The sequence below is a fragment of the Bombina bombina genome, chromosome 2 (assembly GCF_027579735.1).
Source record: "Bombina bombina isolate aBomBom1 chromosome 2, aBomBom1.pri, whole genome shotgun sequence".
NCBI classification, from domain to species: domain Eukaryota; kingdom Metazoa; phylum Chordata; class Amphibia; order Anura; family Bombinatoridae; genus Bombina; species Bombina bombina.
This window is the reverse complement of record NC_069500.1, coordinates 1,229,679,453-1,229,699,526: the sequence shown is the minus strand read 5'-3', so window position 1 is coordinate 1,229,699,526 and position 20,074 is coordinate 1,229,679,453. Positions and strand designations below refer to the sequence as shown.

Genomic DNA, 20,074 nt, shown 5'->3' with positions numbered 1-20,074 from the left:
CTGAGAAAATATGTTTAGAATCCAAGGCCCTTAAACAGCTTGAGACCCTGCCTTCCGAAAAGGCAAAATATTTCCCCTACAAGAAGGATATCTGCATTGAGGACAGTACTTTCATTCTGTCTTTGTAGAGGAAAAAGACTATTTTTTGGTGGTGTTCCACTTAGAATTAGACTTCAAGGAAGAACTGGAACAAACTTGTTTTTGTAAAGAGGAGGTTGACTTTTGATTCCTAGACTATTAAAAAGGAACAGGGGGGCGTGTCCAACTGGCAACCATGATAGACTGAAAATCCAGTAGCTCTGAGAATGGATAAGCTAATCTAAAAAATATTGGATTTCCCTAACATCCACGATCACAAGTTATATGTTTGGTTATATGAGGAGATCCTGAGCATGGATAAATATATTTGTCTGCCATAGATCATTTGGAAGAGGCTGGACCGGGCAGATAAATATTTGACAATGGCCTAGCACATAACTGTCATCTATCTTACACCCTCCCCCCCCTTCAGTTTACCGGGTGAAGAAATATCAAGGAGACTGCTGAATCATCTTTTACTGAGAGCAATACAGGTACATTACTCTCACAGACTCCTTATTCTGGAAGTCCTCATCTGTGTTATGCCTGCTCACCCATAAGACATATGCTTTTATCCTAGTTTATTACTTTCAATTTGCTAATTACTAACATTTAGTATTTACTTCAATGCAGTTTACACAGTGTCTAATTGCTTATTTACTCCAATATTTGACAGAACAGTTTCTTCTACATATATACTCTGTTTTCTAGTACTTTATATAATTATTGTTTGATGTGTGAGCAACTCCATTTACACTCCAGCAATATGTACTAGCTCCAGTATAAGAATCTTCCTTATGGAATTTATTTATAAGTATTTGAGTAGAATATACGTATGTCAAGATTCTTTAGTTATTGCTGATATGTTCAATACAGCTTACACAGTATTTAGTAGCTTCTATGTCCATACACCTTACAAACCAGTGTTTTTATAGTTATATTACATCTTCTGGCGCTTTATATACAGTGAAACCACAGTTAAACTCCAGCGATATGTTTCAGTTCCAATATGAGAATCTCTCTTACAATATAAACCCCACATACCCCCAGCTATAAATTGTTCTTTAAATGGTGGGACATGAATACTACTTTTCTAGGAGGACCACTAAACTTATCAGTTCCCAAACCTATTTGATATTAGACGCCCCCTTCTATTAAAAGTTCTATCTATGAGCAGTCTATGTATCTCTACATTTGTTCTTTTTTATTTAACATGGGTCTTGATATATCTTTTATAAAACCTAGCCATTGCTGAAGCTAATATTGGTTTAGTTTTTGACCTGTATATGAGGTAACTAGCCAACACTTTAAACTATAGATGCCTAGTATTTAAGCCGTTATATCACCCATGTCGAGGTGTTCCTATAAGCTAAGCTCCCCTTTGAATATGAATATTTATGTACACTCAGTAAAAGTAGAGTCAATTATAGCATTCTGGCTACCTCAGTTTCAAGCAGTGTATGGTATGCTATTACTTTGTGACTGAGTGGTTCCGCATGGAGATTCCTGATCTTCCAAGTCCCGCATGGCCTACTAATCCCAGGAAAACCTCAATAGGCCCTGAGATCCGGAGCATGGTGCCCACTGGGCTGACGCTGGAGGCTAAATGGAGAACACGCGACTCGGTCGGGTTATTAGCTCCGGTCCCATCTCATCTGAGCAGTTATATGCCGGGAGTCAATGGTGAATGGATACACACTCCATGAAGACACATAGCCTTTTATGGACAAACTTACTCCTGCATGTGCCTTATGGCTAAATATATTAAAATCACCATCTATTTTTGAGATCCGGTGTGGGATGACTGATAACTTTTAACTATACCTAAGGTGGCGAGTAGTGGATGTCCAAAGGCTCTCTTTTAAACCGCACACTTGCTGTCCCACTGACTTTGAGTTTGAACATTAAAGTTTAACTTTGGATCATTAGTAGGTGGGACTGAGGAAGGGAGCTCCATGGTATTCAGTTTATTTGGTTTATCATTTCCCCCTTTTTTTTTTTTTTTTTTCTCCCTCTGAGTTGTTTTGTTTCCTTTTTGTTTTTTTGTTTTTTTTATTTCAAACAATGATAAAAAAAAATCCCAGGTGGTATTAATAAAGCATTTATTTTGTAGAAGAGTATTTAATGCAAATGATAAAAGTGTTGTATAGATCCAAATACAAACATGCTCATTATAAACTGATATAGTACTGGGCAATGTGCATTGTTGTATGCTGTGGTATCTTACAATTTTACCAATTGTATTTCATGTTATTACACCCTGCGTGGTGTCTTTGTTATTATGTTGTCTTTTTCTCTTTTCCTATAATACCACTTGTTGGTTATAAATAAATAATAAAAAACTTTGGATCATTAGAATGTATAATCTGTTTATGCAAATTTTTGTTTAGTATTCTGTTACCTAGTTATTCACATTTAAGAGACTTATTATTATTATTGGGCTCTCTCAGCATTGGACAATGATACAAACTGGGACATCATCCATTTACAATTTTATCCTATTTTTCAGGGGAAGCTATGAGAAATAGATTTGGGATAGGTGCCTTGCTAATACAACTATTCACTACTTAACTCAGCCTTTGTTGTAATAGCCCTATAACTGCTATGCTGTCTACTTGCCCGCATTTAAGAGACTCTTTTTTATTGGACTTTTCCACCACGTAATAATAATGTAGATTGGGATGTTATTTATGTAAAGTGTTACCCTGTTATCAGAAGGTACTAAGAGAAATAGATTGTGCTAATCTCTCAGTTGAATGTGTATACTAATCTAATAACCTCTAGGGCCCACCGCTCTGTTTGGGGCCGAGACAGTGTGGTGTGACAGCCTTCGTCTTCTGGATCTAACTTACACATGGGGTACTGATAAGCTTACCAAATGATCCTCTATTCCTGGGGAGTAAGCACTTTTTCTAGGCCCATATGATTCTTAGGTCATAGCAACCTCTTAGAATAAGCCTAAATAATCATTACATAAGCATGCTCCGCCTTTAATTTGATAGGAGGGAACAATTACCTTTATATATACATATGTGTATGACATAGGGTCACCTAACCTTATTAATCTCTTATTTTTAGTGAGGGACCTTGTTGTCCACTCTATACATACGACTTCCTGTATGTTAGCTTACATGGGCGTAAAAGTGTAGATTCTTTAATACATCCCAGCACATATTTTATTGGTTCTTTTTTTCTTTTATCGCTTACCTAAGTCCATCTCCACCTTTTAAGGTTAAATAGATAGCATCAATGAACTAGGAAAAGATATATCACCCACAACGGTCAAGTGTATTCCCTCCCAATGAAAACTACAATCTAAGTCACGCTATTATCCTTTTCCAGGCGTGTAAACTGCCCGCTAAGATAATTTACCAACCTACACATGCTGAGTTATTAGTCTTATTAACGATCAGCTGAGATACCATATAAATAACATTGATATGCTCTAACTATATTGACCATTCAGATCAAAAAGTGGCCTTTAAGTTTTAGCAGTTTTCATCCTCCAGTTTATATAAGAATTCTGGGGTCCAAAAGTGACCCACTAATCATAGGGAGGACTGTATAACATTTAAAAATGAGGTTTCATTTCTGTCAGTACACTTTTAATGCAGATATACCATCTCCTTTGCCTTCTGATAATGATTTCTGTCTACCATCTTTTCAGAATTGTATTGCCTTAGTAGTATAATTAATACCAGCACAGATAATTTTACAATGTGCTACGAAGGTAAGCTATTCATTTGACTTAAGGTACTACCTGGTAGACTATATCCTTAAGGTATTCATGGAAAATATATATTTCAGTAATGTATGGAAAACATTCTGTAAATCTAACATTGATGTTGTTTTATGCTGACAATTATATTTTGTTATGTTTTATCGTCCTATAACCTCAATAAAAGAGAAATTTTAAATTAAAAAAAATGCAAAGGGACACTAAATCCAAATTATATTCTTTAATGGATTCTCTTGCTATCTTTATTTGAAAAAGAAGGCATCTAAGCATCTAAGCTAAGGTGCAGACCATTTTTGGTTCAGACGATAGACAGCACTTGTTTATTGGTGCTGTCCAATCAGCAAGGACAACCCAGGTTGTAAACCAAAAACGGCCGGCTTCTAAACTTATATTCTTGCTTTTCAAATAAAGATAGCAAGAAAATGAATACAAATTGATATTAGGAGTAAATAAGAAAGTTGCTTAAAATTGCATGCTCTATCTGAATCATGAAAGAAAAAAAATTGGGTTTAGTGTCCCTTTAACTTCTTGTTCTGAGGGAGAAAACTATTTTTCCTCTAGTTACAGTGGAGAGAAAGGCTTCTACACCTGGACCAAAAAAATGTTTGCAGAAAAAATAGGAAAAAAAGTTTATATTCAGTAACCATGCCATCTGACGATTATTAGAGTCCCTAAGCTCTTCTGGTCAAAACTGATAAAGCCATATTTTCAGAATTGATTCAAATTATGTCAATAATAGCATCACAGATAAAGGCATTTACTGATCTAAGAAGTTTCAAACGGATAGCAGATCTGATCATTAGAGATTCAGAATGGTTAGATAAAACAACTGTAGGTTGCTTGTCAGAGACTCATTGCATTTACTTGGAAGGACCATAACCACTAACATCTCTGAAGAATTTTGAGTGAACAAAAAAAAAAATTAAACCCTGGAGCAAAATCTGAATAACTCCCTTGTAAAGTACAAACAAGGGGATGACAGATTCCTTTAGAGGCAAGAGCAGCGTAAATGTGTTTAGCATAAAGTGATCCTTACAAAAAATGCAAAACTGAGCTGGAGATGTTCACAGTTACAAATTGGGAATATAAGGAAACAGAGGATCTACCTACTAAAGGGATTAAATACAGACGGTGTACAAAGACAAATAACCACTATACTATATTTATTGTGAAATATAAAAACAATGACGGAAGAGAGAGATAAAATAATCAGGGTCCTGAGCAACAGGACCCCCAAAATAGCAAGTGGTAAATATGAGCAATTTTACTTTAAAACCCCTCTTAATGGATTTCATAATGATGAATACAAGAAAAACATCAAAGAAGTATGTATGTAAAAAATACAGGCTCTCCGAAAAAGTATTAACCCTTTCAACATAAAACATTGAAGTGGTTTGTTAAAAGCCGGATGCTCACCTCTCTAGCATTGTAAGAAATATAAAGAGTCAGTGCGTGCTATAGATAGTAAAGGAGCGTGCACAATAACATTAGCCATATGCAGATTTATAAAATTAACGGCAAATAAACTATCTGCTCCAATTATTTAAATATATTAGGGGAGCACGCTAAACTGAATTGGGCGTGCACCTCTTTAGCGTTGCACAACAACAGTAGCATTAAATATATAAACATATTGAAATAAATTGAGCCATACATAAGGTAATAATGTGCTAAGCAGAATGATATACTTTGATTTTTAATAAAAAGTACTTCACTAAGTGGATTCAAAAGCTGAAAATAAACAGTCTCCCATATACTGCTAGACTGTATGTCTAACCATGTGAGTGTGAAATATGTCAGTTACTTACCTGGAATGCACCCATTTTACCGTGCTTACTCATAGCTGGAGAATTAGACTGCTTCTAGTAGACAGCCCATCCAGTGCTGTGTATGTCACAGCAGAGGATCTTTGTAAGAAATATATTGACAACCCAGCAGGAGGAGGCTAATTAACTGGTCAATGTGACACCTGTGACAGTCTTGTGACTTACTCCATCACTGGGAGTGATTCTGTCACAGATCCATACTCCAATCTCCTTTCGGTCTCTCAGTAGCAGCTCTCTGAGGGGAAATGGGACTAAAATTGGTCTGAGGAACCCTGGAGCACCTCAATTCTTCACCTTCCTCCTGTAGAAGCAAATATAATACTAGTATACCAGAGAGGTGGGAGGGATGAAGTACTCTTGGAGTTTGGGAATCTTTGCCTCCTCCTATTAACCAGGAGTAATGGCATGTGGACTCTCACCACCTTATGAAAGAAATAGGTATTATGGATCTTGACAATTACACAAATAAAAAGACTAAATACATATAAATTACCAAAGACTAACATCTTACCAGGCCTTTTTGCTTTACTAGAGCTTCATCATGACAAGGAATGGGGCATAAATGGCAACACTTTTTCAAGGATTTCTGGCATATTTGCCTACATGGAGGGCAAGGTCCAAAGTGACATTTGTGACGTTCCCGGACTTCATGATGACAAGTAGGAGGCCGACTATGGAGGAAAGCGAATTTAAATGTTTTGGAAAGAAAGAAAATATATTTTCTGTTAGTGGTATATGCTATCCATTAATAAACATACACACGCTTCTTTCTTTATAATATTTCAAGGAGAGAATAAAGATACTCATGTTCTCTGAAGTACATATTTGTTATCTCAAATAAATCTTAAAGGGATACTGAACCCAAATTTTTTCTTTCACGATTCAAATAGAGTATGCAATTTTAATCAACTTTCTAATATACTCCTATTATCATTTTGTCTTTGTTCTCTTAGAATCTTTATTTGAAAAAGCAGGAATGTAAGCTTACAAGCCGGCCCATCTATGGTTCAGCACCTGGGTTGCACTTGCTGATTGGTGGCTAAATGTAGCCACCAATCAGCAAGCGCTATCCAGGGTCTGAACCAAAAATGGGCCAGGTTCCTGCTTTTTCATATACCAGGAGAACGAAGAAAAATTGATAATAGGAGTAAATTGGAAAGTTGCTTAAAATTGCATCAAATTTGGGTTCAGTATCCCAATTGTATCTATTAGCAAAATTGTTTCTAAAAAGGTTATTACTGTTTTTCAGCAGCATGCATACATATGCTATGAGAGCCCCTTACACCAGCAAACACCACTGTCTGCATTGACTTGTATGAAACAAACTCTTCACTCTCTAAGCCTGAATACTGGTACACTGGCATTTTTGCTAATGGAAGTATATTGGAAAAATCCTTCTATTTAAAATTGAAATACACCTATGCACAATTCAAGTTTGAACATTTCTATCAATTTAACTGAAAATAGTTTTAAAATGCTATCTTCTAAATAAATAAAATGAATTCTTATGAAGCAGATTCATGGCACCTTTACCAGTACAGCCCAGCCCGTTAGTAGAACCACAGTTAGCACATCAAATCATTAAGCACTGTACGATGTCTCTCTCAGTAGGCAGTGCCTCTGAAGCAAAACAAAATGTAATCGTACACTTATATTATAGTTTAAGTTTGTCAGTGTTTTCCACTTTAAATTAGATTTTTCAGATGACCATAGCTTTGGTCTGGAATAACATATCTGGCGGAAATGTGGAAGTTATATTTGACTGGGAATCACTAAAAAACTGGAAAATTTAAAGTCATTTGAATAAGTGCTTTTGAAATATTTCAGATGGAAAAAACAAGTTTTTTTTTAAATTCAAATTCGCCAATGGAATTAGTTTTTTTTTCCGAACTGGCTATTTTTTTTTTAAAAGTTCTGTCTATTGGCTGATTTGAAATTTAATTTAAAAACAGCCAATAGAACTGCCAGGACACCCCTATAAAAAAGGGGGAAACAGGCAGCCAAGAATTAGTGTGCTGTGGGGACAGCATGAAGACGGAGGAACAAAGAAGAAGAGAAAGATCTGCCTACAGACCCCTTTGCCTATCAGAGCAAAAAAAGAAGAGGATCCTTTTTGCTTATTTGGATTGGAATTTGCATTGGATCAAGAAGAGGACCAATTTACCATTTACCATATGGATTACGTTGGATCAAGAAAAGAATAGAAGACTTTGGATGGTGAGTAATAAAACTTGGGGTTCAGTTTAGTGTTTTTGGGGGGCTTTAGTTTTAACATAGGGTTTGTTATTTTTTAGTTTAGTTTTAGGATAGGGGTTTTTAGGCAAGATAATTTTTTTTACCCTAATTTAGTTTTAGAATAGGTTTTTTGAGGAGCTTTTTAATTTTTTAGGGGCCTTTTTTTTTTTTTAGGTAACTGACTTTATTTAGAAAATTCGAAAAAAGTACAGCGTGGGAGACGCAGCTCCCCGAAATACAAAACATTTTGTCAGCTGGTTTTACAAGGTAATGATAAAACAGAGATGTTTAGGAGGAAGACATATACCTTCTGTTGTAGGAAATCAGATAATGCAGGCTGCTTCCTAGCTACTCAATGGACGCTAAATGTGTTTAAGTTGTAGGACTATGTTGTCCTACTAGGTTGTTGATTTGGTTCGATCCAGCCGCATGCATGCATATTCGTTTTCTAGTGGTTAACATTGCTTTGTAACTCACAGGACCATAAGGTTAGTTATTAATGTTTGTTATGAGGTTTGTGTCAAATTCACGTGTTTGGGGGTTTTTCTTTTAAGATATTTTTCCCAAGTATCTAGTATGTCAGCATAGACATCCATTTAGGGGTTTTTCATATAACTATATTCCCCTAATTCTAGGAATTCGGAAACTCGTAGTGTCCACATGTTTAGGTTTGGGGCTTTCTTACTATTCCAGTTTTTAAAGGGACACTGTACCCAAATTTTTTCTTTTGTAATTCAGAAAGAGCATGCAATTTTAAGCAACTTTCTAATTTACTCCTATTATCAATTTTTCTTCATTCTCTTGCTATCATTATTTGAAAAAGAAGGCATCTAAGCTTTTTTTTGTTTCGGTACTCTGGACAGCACTTTTTTATTGGAGGATGAATTTATCCACCAATCAGCAAGGACAACCCAGGTTGTTCACCAAAAATGGGCCGGCATCTAAACTTACATTCTTGCATTTTAAATAAAGATAACAAGAGAATGAAGAAAATTTGATAATAGGAGTAAATTAGAAAGTTGCTTAAAATTTCATGCTCAATCTGAATCACAAAATATTTTTTTTGGGTACAGTGTCCCTTTAAATATTTGATACTGTTTGTCATGATATAAAATAGTTTAACATGATGTTTGTGTTTAATCCTAGGGGGTTTGTTTTTTGGCCATATCAGAGGGTCAAGGTGAAAGGAGTGTCTAGTATTGTTTCTATTTCTGCAAAGGTCAATCTCCAAAGGTTTTGGATCGAATTGCACCACCACCACATGTGAGCCATATTACTTCCTTTATGACCACACCTCCAGCATTGGTCAGATTTGCTATGGTAGAGGCGATGGAGTTTCTTGGGGGTCAGGTACCATCTGTGTAAGAGTTTTAGGTTAATTTCTATTAAGGATATGGATATCTTCGTTAAGTTTTGGAAAATGGAGACATTTGTCTGGGGTAGAATAATTATTCCTAGGTCATCTTCCCATCTCTCTAGATATAGAGGTATATACCCAAGGGGATTAATGGTTAGGATTTTATAGATTGATGAAAGAGTGTGAGTTATTGGTGGCTGTCTAACGCACAAAGTTTAGTAATTTGTCAGTGGTCTGACCATGTTCCTGCTGTGTACATGTTGGGAGATATAGTGATGCGTTCGGTGGTAGGTGAACCAACTTTTTAAACATGCAAGTCCCTTTTCAATGAGTGCTGACTGTGGAATGATCTTTTCACCCGAGGTGATCATATGAATTGTGATGTCTCGTATAGACTTATCTGGTGTTTCTGGTATGGCATTGGAGTCTAAAGAGAATTGCCCATTTTCTATGAGTGGTGTTAGGGGGGAGGCTCTAGACGTTAAATTTGTGTTTCTGGCTAATATTAGTTCCCATGTATTGTATGTTTCTTTTATCAATGGTGAAGTATATGCCAACGCATTCGTTGATTTCTCTACACTCCAGCATATTCTCCACAGTGTGGTGTGTCAGCGATGGAGTGTTCCAGTTGTACTCAACGTATATGATTGTGATGTATGTGCCAGTCAACTACTCATTGTAGGAAGATGGCTTGTCTGTATAATGCTATATTGGGTATTCCCAGCCCACTCTGAAGTCTTGGAGTTTGCATTACTTTTCTGTTAATCCTAGGGGGTTTTCTGCACCACACAAAGCCACTGAATGCTTTCTCTATGGAGGGTATATTTCAGGGGCCTTTTTTAACAGTATACTGTTTTGTTTTGTTTTTTAACTTGGGGGGGGGGGGTCTTAGTTGTTAATAGTGTATAGGGTTTATTGCGATAGGGTTTTTGGTAGTTTAGGGGCTATATAGCTATATAGTGTAGGGGTTTATTGTAATATGAATTTGTATGTGCCTGTATGATGTATAGGTGTCTGTGTATAGTGTATGTGTGTTTGTATAGAAGTAGTATGCGTTTTGTGTGTGTGTGTGTGTGTGTGTGTGTGAATAATATATGTGTGCATAGGTTTAGTGTGTGTATGAGTGCACTGTGTTTGCATAGTGTATGGGTTTAGTATATGTATGTTGTGTGTGTGATTGTACAGTGTATGAGTGTAGTGAGTTTCTAGTGTATGTTTGTATAGTGTGTGTGTGTATATAAGTGTATAGAGTATATGTGTAGTGTGTGTATAGTTTTGTAGTATATGGTTGTAGTGTGTGCGCATGTGTGTAGTGTGTTATAGTGTATATTTTATACAGTGAATGGGTGTAGTGTGTCTGTATAGTTGCCTAATGTATAAAATGTCTGTGTATGTAGTACAACACACAAAGAACAGCGCATCTACAACTCAAGGGTGATTTATTACATAAACACAAGTGCAAGGCAAACAAAATGCACTTACTAGGAATAAAAACAAATCAGCTTTTCATCACATATAAAAGTCCTTCCCTTAGATTTCTGTTCTCTCAGGGTGTTCCTCTATACAGTGGCGTCCTCAGCTTCTGTTGCAGCTACTATTGCGGGAAACAATGCACTGCTCTCGGCTATGCAGTCTCCTGGTGTCCGTAGCTGCACTCCAATATGCTCATCCATTTTGTTCACTTAATGTGCAAGCTTTTTCTTCTTGAAAAAGTTTGCACATTACGCGAATGAAACGCATAGAGGTAGGAGGTCTCTCGGTCCAGTGGGTGAGCAAAATTCAGTGAGCAGATTCGAGTGCAACTAAAGACAGCAAGAGACTGCATAGCCAAGAGCAGTACATTGTTCCCAGCACTAGGAGCTGCAACAGAAGCCAAGGGCGCCACTGTACAGGGGAACACCCGGAAAGGCCGGAGACCTGGCGAACAGACTTTTATATGTGATGAGAAGTCGATTTGTTTTTTTTTCTAGTAAGTGCATTTTGTTTGCCTTGCACTTGTTTTTATGTAATAAATCACCCTTGAGCTAAAGACGCGCTGCTCTTTGTGTTTTGTAGGATAAAGTTAAAGTATGCACTGATTTCAGAAACGATTGAGTGAAGTACAAGCTGCAACAACTGGGAACTTCTTTATTACTACGGGGATTGATGAATTTGAGTTCAAAGGGACACTGAACCCAAATTTTTTCTTTCATGATTTAACCCCTTAATGACCACAGCACTTTTTCATTTTCTGTCCGTTTGGGACCAAGGCTATTTTTACATTTTTGCGGTGTTTGTGTTTAGCTGTAATTTTCCTCTTGCTCATTTACTGTACCCACACATATTATATACCGTTTTTCTCGCCATTAAATGGACTTTCCAAAGATACCATTATTTTCATCATATCTTATAATTTATTATAAAAAAAAATTATAAAATATGAGAAAAAAATGGAAAAAAACACACTTTTTCTAACTTTGACCCCCAAAATCTGTTACACATCTACAACCACCAAAAAACACCCATGCTAAATATTTTCTAAATTTTGTCCTGAGTTTAGAAATACCCAATGTTTACATCTTCTTTGCTTTTTGTGCAAGTTATAGGGCAATAAATACAAGTAGCACTTTGCTATTTCCAAAACATTTTATTCAAGATTAGCGCTAGTTACATTGGGACACTGATATCTTTCAGGAATCCCTGAATATCCCTTGACATGTATATATTTTTTTAGAAGACATCCCAAAGTATTGACCTAGGCCAATTTTGGTATATTTCATGCCACCATTTCACCGCCAAATGCGATCAAATACAAAAAATCGTTCACTTTTTCACAAACTTTCGGTTTCTCACTGAAATTATTTACAAACAGCATGTGCAATTATGGCACAAATGGTTGTAAATTTTTCTCTGGGATCCCCTTTGTTCAGAAATAGCAGACATATATGGCTTTGGCATTGCTTTTTGGTAATTAGAAGGCCGCTAAATGCTGCTGCGCACCACACGTGTATTATGCCCAGCAGTGCAGGGGTTAATTAGGGAGCTTGTAGGGAGCTTGTAGGGTTAATTTTAGCTTTAGTCTAGTGTAGCAGACAACCCAAAGTATTGATCTAGGCACATTTTGGTATATTTCATGCCACCATTTCACCGCCAAATGCGATCAAATTAAAAAAAAAAGTTCCCTTTTTCACAAACTTTTTGTTTCTCACTGAAATTATTTACAAACAGCTTGTGCAATTATGGCATAAATGGTTGTAAATTTTTCTCTGTGATCCCCTTTGTTCAGAAATAGCAGACATATATGGCTTTGGCGTTGCATTTTGGTACTTAGGCCGCTAAATGCGCATCACATGTATTATGGCTAGCAGTGAAGGGGTTAATTAGGTAGCTTGTAGGGAGCTTGCAGGGTTAATTTTAGCTTTAGTGTAGAGCTTAGCCTCCCACCTGAAACATCAGACCCCCTGATCCCTCCCAAACAGCTCTCTTCCCTCCCCCACCCCACAATTGTCCCCGCCATCTTAAGTACTGGCAGAAACTGCCAGTACTAAAAACAGAATTTATGTTTACCTGATAAATTACTTTCTCCAACGGTGTGTCCGGTCCACGGCGTCATCCTTACTTGTGGGATATTCTCTTCCCCAACAGGAAATGGCAAAGAGCCCAGCAAAGCTGGTCACATGATCCCTCCTAGGCTCCGCCTACCCCAGTCATTCGACCGACGTAAAGGAGGAATATTTGCATAGGAGAAACCATATGATACCGTGGTGACTGTAGTTAAAGAAAATAAATTATCAGACCTGATTAAAAAACCAGGGCGGGCCGTGGACCGGACACACCGTTGGAGAAAGTAATTTATCAGGTAAACATAAATTCTGTTTTCTCCAACATAGGTGTGTCCGGTCCACGGCGTCATCCTTACTTGTGGGAACCAATACCAAAGCTTTAGGACACGGATGAAGGGAGGGAGCAAATCAGGTCACCTAAATGGAAGGCACCACGGTTTGCAAAACCTTTCTCCCAAAAATAGCCTCAGAAGAAGCAAAAGTATCAAACTTGTAAAATTTGGTAAAAGTGTGCAGTGAAGACCAAGTCGCTGCCCTACATATCTGATCAACAGAAGCCTCGTTCTTGAAGGCCCATGTGGAAGCCACAGCCCTAGTGGAATGAGCTGTGATTCTTTCAGGAGGCTGCCGTCCGGCAGTCTCATAAGCCAATCTGATGATGCTTTTAATCCAAAAAGAGAGAGAGGTAGAAGTTGCTTTTTGACCTCTCCTTTTACCAGAATAAACAACAAACAAGGAAGATGTTTGTCTAAAATCCTTTGTAGCATCTAAATAGAATTTTAGAGCGCGAACAACATCCAAATTGTGCAACAAACGTTCCTTCTTTGAAACTGGATTCGGACACAAAGAAGGCACGACTATCTCCTGGTTAATGTTTTTGTTAGAAACAACTTTCGGAAGAAAACCAGGTTTAGTACGTAAAACCACCTTATCTGCATGGAAAACCAGATAAGGAGGAGAACACTGCAGAGCAGATAATTCTGAAACTCTTCTAGCAGAAGAAATTGCAACCAAAAACAAAACTTTCCAAGATAATAACTTAATATCAACGGAATGCAAGGGTTCAAACGGAACCCCCTGAAGAACTGAAAGAACTAAGTTGAGACTCCAAGGAGGAGTCAAAGGTTTGTAAACCGGCTTGATTCTAACCAGAGCCTGAACAAAGGCTTGAACATCTGGCACAGCTGCCAGCTTTTTGTGAAGTAACACAGACAAGGCAGAAATCTGTCCCTTCAAGGAACTTGCCGATAATCCTTTCTCCAATCCTTCTTGAAGAAAGGATAGAATCTTAGGAATCTTTACCTTGTTCCAAGGGAATCCTTTAGATTCACACCATATTTTGTGGTAAATTTTTCTAGTTACAGGCTTTCTGGCCTGAACAAGAGTATCAATAACAGAATCTGAGAACCCTCGTTTTGATAAGATCAAGCGTTCAATCTCCAAGCAGTCAGCTGGAGTGAGACCAGATTCGGATGTTCGAACGGACCTTGAACAAGAAGGTCTCGTCTCAAAGGTAGCTTCCATGGTGGAGCCGATGACATATTCACCAGATCTGCATACCAAGTCCTGCGTGGCCACGCAGGAGCTATCAAGATCACCGACGCCCTCTCCTGATTGATCCTGGCTACCAGCCTGGGGATGAGAGGAAACGGCGGGAATACATAAGCTAGTTTGAAGGTCCAAGGTGCTACTAGTGCATCTACTAGAGTCGCCTTGGGATCCCTGGATCTGGACCCGTAGCAAGGAACCTTGAAGTTCTGACGAGAGGCCATCAGATCCATGTCTGGAATGCCCCACAATTGAGTAATTTGGGCAAAGATTTCCGGATGGAGTTCCCACTCCCCCGGATGTAATGTCTGACGACTCAGAAAATCCGCTTCCCAATTTTCCACTCCTGGAATGTGGATTGCAGACAGGTGGCAGGAGTGAGTCTCCGCCCATTGAATGATTTTGGTCACTTCTTCCATCGCCAGGGAACTCCTTGTTCCCCCCTGATGGTTGATGTACGCAACAGTCGTCATGTTGTCTGATTGAAACCGTATGAACTTGGCCTTTGCTAGCTGAGGCCAAGCCTTGAGAGCATTGAATATCGCTCTCAGTTCCAGAATATTTATCGGTAGAAGAGATTCTTCCCGAGACCAAAGACCCTGAGCTTTCAGGGGTCCCCAGACCGCGCCCCAGCCCATCAGACTGGCGTCGGTCGTGACAATGACCCACTCTGGTCTGCGGAAGGTCATCCCTTGTGACAGGTTGTCCAGGGACAGCCACCAACGGAGTGAGTCTCTGGTCCTCTGATTTACTTGAATCGTCGGAGACAAGTCTGTATAGTCCCCATTCCACTGACTGAGCATGCACAGTTGTAATGGTCTTAGATGAATGCGCGCAAAAGGAACTATGTCCATTGCCGCTACCATCAAACCTATTACTTCCATGCACTGCGCTATGGAAGGAAGAGGAACGGAATGAAGTGTTTGACAAGAGTTTAGAAGTTTTGTTTTTCTGGCCTCTGTCAGAAAAATCCTCATTTCTAAGGAGTCTATTATTGTTCCCAAGAAGGGAACCCTTGTTGACGGAGATAGAGAACTCTTTTCTACGTTCACTTTCCATCCGTGAGATCTGAGAAAGGCCAGGACTATGTCCGTGTGAGCCTTTGCTTGAGGAAGGGACGACGCTTGAATCAGAATGTCGTCCAAGTAAGGTACTACTGCAATGCCCCTTGGTCTTAGTACCGCTAGAAGGGACCCTAGTACCTTTGTGAAAATCCTTGGAGCAGTGGCTAATCCGAAAGGAAGTGCCACGAACTGGTAATGCTTGTCCAGGAATGCGAACCTTAGGAACCGATGATGTTCCTTGTGGATAGGAATATGTAGATACGCATCCTTTAAATCCACCGTGGTCATGAATTGACCTTCCTGGATGGAAGGAAGAATTGTTCGAATAGTTTCCATTTTGAACGATGGAACCTTGAGAAACTTGTTTAGGATCTTGAGATCCAAGATTGGTCTGAACGTTCCCTCTTTTTTGGGAACTACGAACAGATTGGAGTAGAACCCCATCCCTTGTTCTCCTAATGGAACAGGATGAATCACTCCCATTTTTAACAGGTCTTCTACACAATGTAAGAATGCCTGTCTCTTTATGTGGTCTGAAGACAATTGAGACCTGTGGAACCTCCCCCTTGGGGGAGGCCCCTTGAATTCCAGAAGATAACCTTGGGAGACTATTTCTAGTGCCCAAGGATCCAGAACATCTCTTGCCCAAGCCTGAGCGAAGAGAGAGAGTCTGCCCCCCACCAGATCCGGTCCCGGATCGGGGGCCAACATTTCATGCTGTCTTGGTAGCAGTGGCAGGCTTCTTGGCCTGCTTTCCCTTGTTCCAGCCTTGCATTGGTCTCCAGGCTGGCTTGGCTTGAGAAGTATTACCCTCTTGCTTAGAGGACGTAGCACTTGGGGCTGGTCCGTTTCTACGAAAGGGACGAAAATTAGGTTTATTTTTGGCCTTGAAAGACCTATCCTGAGGAAGGGCGTGGCCCTTACCCCCAGTGATATCAGAGATAATCTCTTTCAAGTCAGGGCCAAACAGCGTTTTCCCCTTGAAAGGAATGTTAAGCAATTTGTTCTTGGAAGACGCATCCGCTGACCAAGATTTCAACCAAAGCGCTCTGCGCGCCACAATAGCAAACCCAGAATTTTTCGCCGCTAACCTAGCCAATTGCAAAGTGGCGTCTAGGGTGAAAGAATTAGCCAATTTGAGAGCACGGATTCTGTCCATAATCTCCTCATAAGGAGGAGAATCACTATCGATCGCCTTTTCTAGCTCATCGAACCAGAAACATGCGGCTGTAGTGACAGGGACAATGCATGAAATTGGTTGTAGAAGGTAACCTTGCTGAACAAACATCTTTTTAAGCAAACCTTCTAATTTTTTATCCATAGGATCTTTGAAAGCACAACTATCTTCTATGGGTATAGTGGTGCGTTTGTTTAAAGTAGAAACCGCCCCCTCGACCTTGGGGACTGTCTGCCATAAGTCCTTTCTGGGGTCGACCATGGGAAACAATTTTTTAAATATGGGGGGAGGGACGAAAGGTATACCGGGCCTTTCCCATTCTTTATTTACAATGTCCGCCACCCGCTTGGGTATAGGAAAAGCTTCTGGAGGCCCCGGGACCTCTAGGAACTTGTCCATTTTACATAGTTTCTCTGGGATGATCAAATTCTCACAATCATCCAGAGTGGATAACACCTCCTTAAGCAGAGCGCGGAGATGTTCCAACTTAAATTTAAATGTAATCACATCGGGTTCAGCTTGTTGAGAAATTTTCCCTGAATCTGAAATTTCTCCCTCAGACAAAACCTCCCTGGCCCCCTCAGACTGGTGTAGGGGCATATCAGAACCATTATCATCAGCGTCCTCATGCTCTTCAGTATCTAAAACAGAGCAGTCGCGCTTACGCTGATAAGTGGGCATTTTGGCTAAAATGTTTTTGATAGAATTATCCATTACAGCCGTTAATTGTTGCATAGTAAGGAGTATTGGCGCGCTAGATGTACTAGGGGCCTCCTGAGTGGGCAAGACTGGTGTAGACGAAGGAGGGAATGATGCAGTACCATGCTTACTCCCCTCACTTGAGGAATCATCTTGGGCATCATTTTCAGTGTCACATAAATCACATCTATTTAAATGAGAAGGAACCTTGGCTTCCCCACATTCAGAACACAGTCTATCTGGTAGTTCAGACATGTTAAACAGGCATAAACTTGATAACAAAGTACAAAAAACGTTTTAAAATAAAACCGTTACTGTCACTTTAAATTTTAAACTGAACACACTTTATTACTGCAATTGCGAAAAAGTATGAAGGAATTGTTCAAAATTCACCAAAATTTCACCACAGTGTCTTAAAGCCTTAAAAGTATTGCACACCAAATGCAATACAGTCCCTGGTATCTGCTTTGCTGAGACCCAACCAAGCCCAAAGGGGAATACGATACCAAATGACGCCTTCAGAAAGTCTTTTTTATGTATCAGAGCTCCTCACACATGCGACTGCATGTCATGCTTCTCAAAAACAAGTGCGCAATACCGGCGCGAAAATGAGGCTCTGCCTATGATTAGGGAAAGCCCCTAGAGAATAAGGTGTCTAAAACAGTGCCTGCCGATATTATTTTACAAAAATACCCATATTAAATGATTCCTCAAGGCTAAATATGTTATATATGAATCGATTTAGCCCAGAAAATGTCTACAGTCTTAACAAGCCCTTGTGAAGCCCTTATTTACTCTGTAATAAAAATGGCTTACCGGATCCCATAGGGAAAATGACAGCTTCCAGCATTACATCGTCTTGTTAGAATGTGTCATACCTCAAGCAGCAAAAGTCTGCTCACTGTTCCCCCAACTGAAGTTAATTCCTCTCAACAGTCCTGTGTGGAACAGCCATCGATTTTAGTAACGGTTGCTAAAATCATTTTCCTCTTACAAACAGAAATCTTCATCTCTTTTCTGTTTCAGAGTAAATAGTACATACCAGCACTATTTTAAAATAACAAACTCTTGATTGAATAATAAAAACTACAGTTAAACACTAAAAAACTCTAAGCCATCTCCGTGGAGATGTTGCCTGTACAACGGCAAAGAGAATGACTGGGGTAGGCGGAGCCTAGGAGGGATCATGTGACCAGCTTTGCTGGGCTCTTTGCCATTTCCTGTTGGGGAAGAGAATATCCCACAAGTAAGGATGACGCCGTGGACCGGACACACCTATGTTGGAGAAATAAAAGCTATATTTGGGCTTTTTTTTTTTTTTTTAAAGAAAAGGCATATTTACATATGCTGCTCTGTAGGACCCCCCTTTAGCCCCCAACCTGACTGATCCCCCACCAAACAGCTCTCTAACTCTCCCCCTCTGTCTTAATGGCCGCCATCTTGGGTACTGGCAGCTGTCTGCCAGTATCCAGTTTAGAATAAAATTGATGATATTTTTTAATTTTTCCCCTTTTCTGTAGTGCACCCCCTCCTAGATACCTTCGATTTATATTTTTCAAATTAAAATACCCCTTTCTCAAACTTTTATACACTTTTATATTTTCTGTAGTGTAGCGTTCCCACCCGCTCTCGCCCTGTGCACGCGCCCGCCCGCCGCCCCCCGTGCACGCGCGCGCGCCCCCATCAGCCCTGCCCCCCTCTACATTACCCGGCCCATCGATGGCCGCCCACCCGCCTCCCAAGTCGGCTCCCACCCAACAACGATACCGGCCATCGATGTCCGGTGCAGAGAGGGCCACAGAGTGGCTCTCTCTGCATCGGATGGCCATCTAGAGTTATTGCAGGATGCCTCCATATCGAGGCATCACTGCAATAACCGGAAAGCAGCTGGAAGCGAGCAGGATCGCTTCCAGCTGCTTTCCACACCGAGGACGTGCAGGGTACGTCCTCAGGCGTTAACTGCCTTTTTTTTTGAGGACGTACCCTGCACGTCCTCGGTCGTTAAGGGGTTAAATAAAGCATGCAATTTTAAGCAACTTTCTAATTTACTACTATTATATGGGTAGTGCTTGCTGATTGGTGGCTACATTGCATTCTCTATCTGAATCATGAAAGAAAAAAAAGTGGGTTCAGTATCCCTTTAACCTTAACATCTATTTTATGACTGAATATTGGATCATTATTTCCAGTCATAACATTTTGGAGATTTTTGGGGTGTAGCACTTTTTATAATTGATTTTTCTGTGTGTGTAGTGTACATGTGGAGTGTTGCTAATGAGGGAGTGAAAGGTAAAGGAACGTATGTGTTTATGTGTACATGTGTGTGTGTAAAATGGAGATGCAACTAGGAGGTGAAATTTTTTTAGGTGGCTGCGAGGCGACAAAGATATAGCACTAGCGATATAGTTAGGCATCTTTAGCTTTGTCTCAATATATCTCTTCCCAAATAGATATATGATTATATAAGTACAAAATAAAACTGGTAGAGTCAAAGCGCTAAACAGCAAAGAAACCTGGAGGCTGATAGTAGTATAAAAATATAATAATCCATTTATTTGAGCAAACTGCTCCTATAAAAATATATCACACAGGTTAAAATTATCACATAAATTTCTAAAAACACACAAAAGCACAGGGTATAAAATATTCATATATCCTGCAGATATATATCCATTTAAGAGGAGAGGTCCCTGTTTGTATACACTTGGACATTTTAGATAGATGAATATTATACCCTGTGCTTTTGTGTGTTTTTAGAAATTTATGATATCTGTCAGGAAGCCCTGAATATCCCTTGACATGTATATAT

General features: G+C 39.3%; 1 protein-coding gene across 2 annotated transcripts in view; it reads right to left on the bottom strand.

Moving 5' to 3' along the window:
• The window catches only part of NFXL1 (nuclear transcription factor, X-box binding like 1), a 366,986-nt gene that overhangs the window by 283,504 nt on the left and 63,408 nt on the right, over nt 1–20,074 (bottom strand). For both annotated transcript variants that reach the window (XM_053703989.1, XM_053703990.1), the window contains exon 14: nt 6,155–6,314. In XM_053703989.1, the coding sequence (XP_053559964.1) occupies nt 6,155–6,314 (160 nt within the window). The remainder of the gene's footprint in view (nt 1–6,154; nt 6,315–20,074) is intronic.